This window comes from Orycteropus afer, unplaced genomic scaffold, assembly GCF_000298275.1.
Source record: "Orycteropus afer afer isolate SDZICR_OR568_19922 unplaced genomic scaffold, OryAfe1.0 scaffold00010, whole genome shotgun sequence".
NCBI classification, from domain to species: Eukaryota; Metazoa; Chordata; class Mammalia; order Tubulidentata; family Orycteropodidae; genus Orycteropus; species Orycteropus afer.
Window position 1 is genome coordinate 2,940,659 of NW_006921597.1, and position 8,048 is coordinate 2,948,706.

An 8,048-nucleotide genomic window follows, 5' to 3' on the forward strand; every position below is an offset into this window, starting at 1 on the left:
CATGTGGAAGCTTTCTGGAGTCCTTGAATACCCTGAATAGTGATACTTTGTCTTCACATACACATGGATACTTTTCTGGGGTAAAGCCCTATCTTTCATCAGATTTGCAAGTTTCTCAAAAAGCTTAAGCACTGTTAGATACTTAAATGTACAGTATGCCAAATATTTCTACATGTTGACATCTGTGAGATTTCTTAATTGAAACAGGTCCCTGGGTGGTGCCAACAGTTAAACTCCTGGCTATAAATCAATGGGTTGATGGTTCAAATCCACCCAAAGGACTCTCAGAAGAAATAGCCATTGAAAACCATATAGGGCACAGTTCTACTCTGAAACACATGGGGTTGCCATGAGTCGGAAAAGGCCCAACAGCAACTGTTTTTTGTTTAAATGAAGTTTGTTATGTTGTTGTTAGGTGCTGTCAGGTCGGCTCTGACCCACAGCAACCCAATGCACAGCAGAATGAAACACTGTCCAGTCCTGCACCAGCCTCACAATCTTTGCTAAACTTTAGCCCACTTATGCAGCCCCTGTGTCAGTCCATCTTGTTGAGGGCCTTAAATGAAGTTTAGTGCCACAATAATCAGAAAACCTACTTGCAAGAGTACTTCTACAATATCTTCACTTCCTATTGGTTTATATAATCCTCAACTGTTTGCAAATTGGCTCTGTTCCCACTTCTCTGGAATACATTTATATTAAGTTGCTGGTTATTAAAATTAAAATACATCTTTTGGGGTATTTAATTTATCTCTTGGTGGTATAGTATAGTGGTTAATAGTGGTAAAAAACACAGACTCTGGAGCCAAACTGTCTAGGTTCAAATCAGCTTTATCACTTTCTTGCTCTGTGAGTTTGGGCAAATTACTTAACTCTTCTGTGTCTCAGAGCACTATTCTTTGTAATGTTTCTTCATTCACATAGTAGTATGAACAATACTTACTTCAAAAAGTCAATGTGAGAATTAAATAAGCTCAGAATACAAGAAAGCACTATGTAAGCAGCAGTTATTATCTGGCACCTCTGACTACTCTCTTCTTGAAAAGTGCTTAAAACCTGTCTCCTGTTTCATGCTGCCTTTGATAGCTCCTTAGTTTCATCTCCCTACTTCCAGGCTTGTCCCCTCTACAGTGTATCTTTACATTTTGGCCAGAATGGTCATTTGAAACTACAAATTTGATGCCATCCCTCGCCACAGCTGGTACTGTAGTCTAAACTCCTTAGCATGGTGGACAGGACTTTTATGACAGTGCCCCAGCCTAGTTCTCCTTCCTCACATCTCTCCAGTTCCTGTCTACCCTCAGAGTTATGCTGAACCAAGTCATTGCAATTCCCAAAATGTACCTCATTCTCTTAACTCATGCCTTTGCACATTCTACTGACTGCCTAAAATGTCCCATTCTCTTTCTTCTTTAGAAATCAGGCATCCTTTCTTAATGTGTCTGTATTTATCACATTCTGTTTAGAAACCTGTTTGGTTGCTGACACATTTCATCTAGTCAGATATTCCCACTATTTCCTATAAAGAACAGAAGTGGCAGCCTTACTGTGATAGTCTTGTCCTCTCAGTTTCCTAACCTTATAATCTTAAAAGAACTTTATTGTTCTAGTGTTTGTCATTTCTTAATTAACCCACTGAGATTAGGTAGAAATGTACTTAGAAAAGTTATGTGTATTAAATAACTAGATAACGAAACTCCACACTGCAGTGAACACTCTAGACCACAAGGCTGCAGCCTGTAACTCTCAACCTCGAGCTGCCATTCTCCTCTCCAGTAGATGCACTGAATGCTATGGGACCACTACTTTGGTTTTCAGCCTTCCAACAGCTTTTATTACCAACATTGCTACTGAGAGACAAAGCCTTTAAGGATGTAAAAACACTTATCCTCTATAAAAAGTAATTTTGTATTTCATGCACAAAACTCAAATCAACTGATTTAGGTCTAAAATGGAAAAAGAGATCTTTTTATTCTAGTTCTGTAAATTATCAGGAATACAGCAAGTATTTCTCCCTGCCTTGTTAAAGGAAACAATTTTTTCTCTATAAGGAATCGAGACAGTAGCGTTGATGATCTCTTAGAGTTAGAAAATTGTCTACTAGTTAAAGTTCCTTCCAGAGATGTGGAGAACAAGTTGGCTCACTTTCCTTTATAATTTAAAGAAATATCTGCAGTATGTGTAGGACTTAGAGGTTATATTGTAGACCTTTGTGGTAATATTCAAAAGGCCTATTCTCTTTATTTAAAAAATTCTACCTCAAAAGTAAGGGAAATCCTCATCATCCCTGAGCAAAAAAAGGAAAAATCAAAGGTTCTTTTATCAGTTAACAGAAGCCATGATAAATGAGTTACCTATCTCTGAGCACTCTCAGAATTTACTTAAACTGAAAACAGGAACAAGGTGCTCTCAAACACTTCCTCAGATAAACTTACTTAGTAGTGTGAACAGTTGCTCTGCAAAAAACTTTAAATTTAATTCACTGTGTAGCTGAACATTTTCCATCTTGAAACTTGAGAATATCCTGAGAGGATGTGTATGGGACATGACACTACTGGGAACAGCAATTTTTTAAATGTTGGCAAATTGTGGCAGGAAGAAAACAAATAATTGGAAAACCATAGTGGGGAAAGTAAATAAGGGGCAGAACAAAGCTGTAGTTATGAGGTGGGCCTTTCTTCTCATTAAGCCAGGTGCCTATGGCTATCCATATGCTGTATTCTCTCTATATTAATATAAACCAGATACTGAAAAACAAAATTAAGAATGCCCCAAACAAATTTAAGTCTTTTGTTTAAGAAGTAAATGACAGAAAACATTTTAGCTTCTTAATCAAGAAGTGCTATAATTTCAAGGCATCGAACATAACTCATTTAATCCTAAAGCAATTGTGCAATAAGCAAAATATTATAAACGGAAAACAAGGGTTAACTTCCTACAGGGGCCAATAGACAAGATCTGTGCAGTACAGCAATTAACCTTCACATACTGGAGTCTTGTGTGAAAGCCCATCAAAAATTCAGAATATAGAAAATCACAAATGTCACCAACAAAAGGAATGTTGATTAGAATCAAAAACTTCCCATAGGGCTGTCTTTTCTGAAGCAATTTCAGAATTTTGCTAGCACAGGTTGGGTAAACCAAATCTCACTGATGGCTCCATTAGAGAACGAGAATGCCCCAGTCAGTGCTGTTTAAAATATGTATAACACTGGGAGAGAAAAAAACAAAACAAAACAATCTACTGTTCCCTAACATATATGGCTTAGCACCCAGAGAAAGCCTCTGCCCCCGAAAGAGACTTTCCACATAGGGTGAAGCTTCATTAAATGAGGTGTGCCCTTTCATTTTCAGGACACTCTTTTCTTGCAAGGTTTTAGAGGCAAACGTTCCACTTGGATTCTAATGTGGATTCTAATACACATCTCTGTGAGCTCAGCTTCCTGAAAACATATACCTGCCGGGTTCTAGGTTCTCCTTGCCCGTGACTGGATTCACTAGTTCACAGCCACCAAAATCGCACATACACTATTAACATGATGAAAAATACAGCTACTGCTGCAAGTTTGGCGTAAGTGGAACGCATGTTCAAGTACTTCGCATCCTGGCGGTATTTCTTGGACAGACTGGACAAATTGTTAGCCTTTGAATCCAATGCTGTAAAAGAGGAAGAAAGGAAAACATTAATTAGTCCATGGAAGTATCTTATCAAAAGTAGTAAGACAAAAACAATCAAAATGATATATCAAATAGTCCTTTAATTAAAGGACTATCTAAGTAAAAGAGCCCTGGTGGTGCAGGGGTTAAAGTGCTTGGCTGCTAACCAAAAGGTCAGCAGTTTGAACCTACTAGATGTGGCAGTCTGCTTCCGTAACAATTATACAAGGTTGCTATGAGTTAGAATATACTCAAGTGGCAGTGTTTTTTTTTTTTTTTTCAATTTAAGTAAAAGTTTTATTATTTTTCTTTCAGTAGTATAACACATCTTTTCTTCATCACATCAGTATTAAATCTTAGAAAATGGTTGTTTCTTGCTGGGACCTTAGCACTAACCTTAAGTACTTTTTAAGTATCAGTTACTATCTAGCACATCTGACTACTGTCCTCCTAAAATTGCTTAAAATCTGTCTCCTATGTTTCATTCTACCTTTGAAAGCTCCTTAGTTTCATCTAAGCACTTTGCTTTAAAAGGACTGAAAAAAGGCAAGCAAAGAAAAGAAACAGAAGGAAAGTAATGCCAAGAAATGATATCAAACTTAAAACCGAGAGCCAAATAATTATTAGTATTAATTTATCATTTTTATTTTAAGGGTAAAGTTACATCCTGATTAACTCAAAATCCTAAAGCACTATAAAATCTATAATATATTTAAAAATTGTCAGACCAAATTATGCGCAAATTCTTTTTTTTTGCTACTTTATTTATTTTTATTGTGATTTGGGTGAAAGTTTAGAGCAAATTCATTTTCCATACAACAGTTCACATACACATTTTATCTCATGACATTGACCTGCAATTGCTCACAATGTAACAGCTCTCTTCCCACTTCCTCCCCATAGTTACCTCTTCCCTGTGTCCTTCCCTCACACGCACTACCCCCCACCCCCAGCTGTCTCCCATGCTCAAATTCTTGAGGCTGTATAGTAAGATGGGTAGGGTACAGAACCTGTTGTCAGACATTTTTTGGTTCAAATATCACCTATACCAGCCAGGTGATGTTGGTCAAGTCTCTTAACCTCTCTAAGACTCAGTTTCTTCATCTATAAAATGGAGATAATAACAAAGCTACATCTTAGAAGTATAGATATGCAAGAATGCATGTAATTCTGCACAATGTTTGCATATAGTAAAAAACTGTTAACTGTTAACAGATATAATAATAATAATAATTGTTATTATATCCTCATGATCTTTTAGTGGTCTAAATCATAGTCTCTTATATTTTGAAAACTGACAATCCATTTGTGAGACCATGTTTCTATATAACCACCCTGTATGTAACCATTTTTAAGTATGTAGCCATTTTGCAAAATGCCTTAGCATTTATGTCATGCTTTAGTACTTCAGTTACTGGAAAAACCACTAGGAGTCCTGACTTCCCCCACCTCATCGATACTCCCTAGCATACTCCCTAGCAACAACCAATCAGTAAATAGCAAGAAAATACCTTACCTAAAATAGTTAGAAATGGCAGTCTGCGGCTTCGGCCCCCAAGACAGAGCCAATCAAGTAGGAACAACTAGCAATTTGAAAAATGTCAACCAATCCTGTAATTTTCTGATTGAAACTTCCTCATTTCTGCTGTAACCCTGTAACCCCTGAGTTTGGGGCTCTCAATCCTGAACCGCTGCATCGGTGACGGTTGGGGGTCCGAGCTCGAGCTTGAATAAATAGCCCCTATGCTTTTGCAGTGGAATCGGCTCCTTGGTGATTTTTGGGGATTCAAGATCTGGGCGCAACACATTTAAGACTCAGGTGACCAGAAAATTCACTTAACCAGAGTATTAAGCTAAATTTCAATGGTGACTGCTACCAAATTTCTAAGAATCTCCACACACTAAAGATTATTATAAAAGTAAAGCTATCAGAAGTTTTATTTGAACAGATATAGGAAGGTTGCACTGTAATTAAAATACATTGACAAGTATTAGAAAAACCACCAATATTTCCTAAATTAAGCTTATTAGCATCTTCTGCAAAGTTTATTTTATTTTGTTTTGTTTTTCTATGAAGACATTTTATAGAAATGTTATCTTCTTCTAATTGTTAACTGAGCATTGAGGGACATAGTCAGATACAAGGTAGGTCAGATTAAATATCGATTTTTTAAAATTGTTATAAAGATATAATAAACCACAACATTTTCCAATTCCAGATTTTTTATAACACTACTAGTATACAGCTCAGTAAGACTAATTACATTAATCATGTTATACAACCATTACCAATATCTGTTGCTAAATTTTCCATCATAAATATGAGTGTATTTTAAAAACAAGAACTCTCAGTTTGACATAAATGGATTGTGATCAAACTTTTAACTTCTTTAAATTTTTGGAAAACTATCTTGCAATCTGAATTTATTTGTTCTTCCTTAAAGAATGTTTTTGGGATATCTGGAGTTGCTTAATAGAGACGGGTTTTGATTGGGAAATGTGGTATTACTTAACATCATAAGCATGGCAGTCACTTCTAAATTGGCAGCTGGTCTTGTGAATAAGAAAAACACCTCGTCCCACAAGAAATCAGTCGGGAGTGAGAAATGACAATGCTGCAAGGCATCTTCCTAGCCAGTCTAGTAGAATGTATACTCCAGCTGACAGGGGTTTTTAATCACTGTGTTCATGGTTAGATCCACAGTATTCAATAAATGTTTGCTCAAATCTAAATCTGCTGAGAATAAGTGGGCGGAAGAACAATAATTAGCTCACAAAAAATAAGTAGTAGTTAAGACAATTCCTCTACACAGGAACATTTTGAAACACATGAAATCATAAAGACACAGCCACTGCTTGGAAAAGTCATTTAGCAAATATTTATGTTATAGGCATCTTGTGAACTGCTAGAGGACACAATGATGATCAAGCATACCTGATCCCTGTCTGCCTTGTTTAGTAGAGGTGACACCTTAGAATGGAAAAAACAAAACAAAACAAAAAACATGGCTTGAAAGGAACTGGTATATTTAGGTGGTAAAAAGAGCCTAATTTGAACTTGCTCAAAGAACCCACAGGAACTTCTCTTGGGTCTTAAATGAAAAATGGACTAGCTCTAAATCAAGAAACTAGAAAGAGAAGAAGGCATAGAAGATGGATTCTTAATATGAAGTCACTTAAAAAGGAAGAAAACATTCGTCGAAGTAGTCTAATCTCACTGCTCTTCAGATACGCTTTTCCCTTCCACTTAAAATACTATTCTCATCTAACTTCAGGGCATCTTTCCTGTTCACATTTATCTGCCTCAGACTGAATTAATTTCCTTCTACATTTTTATTGCTTTTACTGTCTAAATACTTGTTTAAAATCATCATATACTGAAGATGGACAAAGACTATAGAGGACAGCAGATTATACTGGGTACTAGCAAGGTGACTCCTAGTAATCACCTTGATTTTCTGAGCCTCTACTTGACTTGTAAAATTGATTTGATGCCACCCATTTCAAATGGAATTACTACAAAAATAAAATAAAATATATGTAAAGTACCCATAGCATACTGCCTAGAACAAAGTAAGTATACAATAGATGTTTATTCCATTATTTTGTTGCTATTGTTAGGTGCCATTGAGTGGGTTCCAACTCATAGCGGTGACCTTATGTACAACAGAACAAAACTGCCCGCCCTGCATCATCCTCACAATCATTGAGGCTTGAGCTGATTGTTGCAGCAACTGTGTCAATCCATCTCATTACAGATCCTTCCCTTTTCCGCTGACCCTTTACTTTCTCTAGCATGATATCATTCTCCAGGGATTGGTCCCTTCTGACAACAGGACTAAAGTATAAGAGACTGAGTCTGGCCATTCTTGCTTCTAAGGAACATTCCGACTGCACTTCTTCCAGGACAGGTTTGTTCATTCTTCTAGCAGTCCATGGTACATTCAATATTCTTTGCCAACACCACAACCCAAATGCATCAATTCTTCTGTGATCTTCTTTAGTCACTGTCCCTTATGCTGTTTATTAATTATTTCATGAGGATTTTTTTTTTTTTTTATCCCAATAAGACCAAACTACTGAAGGGTAGAAATATCTTCTTTGTTGATCAGCATATCAGCTTTGTAGCAACTAGCAAAGCACTAAAAGTGAATCCTTTACCCTGTTGATTAACTGACTAATATATAAATTTTGGGTTAAAGGAAATCCCTATGCTGGTCTGCTTTATAACAGGTAGAAACTTTGAGTCTGTTATGATGAAAATTAACAGACTCACACACCCCAAATTTAATGTCTACAGAGTGTGAAGGTATATGCTGGGATAACTGCTGACTACTAATCCCTCCTACAGCACTTACTACTTCTCGGCTAAGTTCAATAATTGGTTGCAA

The 8,048-nt window shown here is 36.6% G+C and overlaps 1 protein-coding gene across 1 annotated transcript in view; it reads right to left on the reverse strand.

Moving 5' to 3' along the window:
* Positions 1 to 3,502: 3,502 nt before the first annotated feature.
* The window catches only part of SEC22B (SEC22 homolog B, vesicle trafficking protein), a 30,877-nt gene continuing 26,331 nt past the window's right edge, over positions 3,503 to 8,048 (reverse strand). Inside the window, exon 5 of the mRNA XM_007948427.2 lies at positions 3,503 to 3,657. Within this exon, the coding sequence (XP_007946618.1) occupies positions 3,503 to 3,657 (155 nt within the window). The remainder of the gene's footprint in view (positions 3,658 to 8,048) is intronic.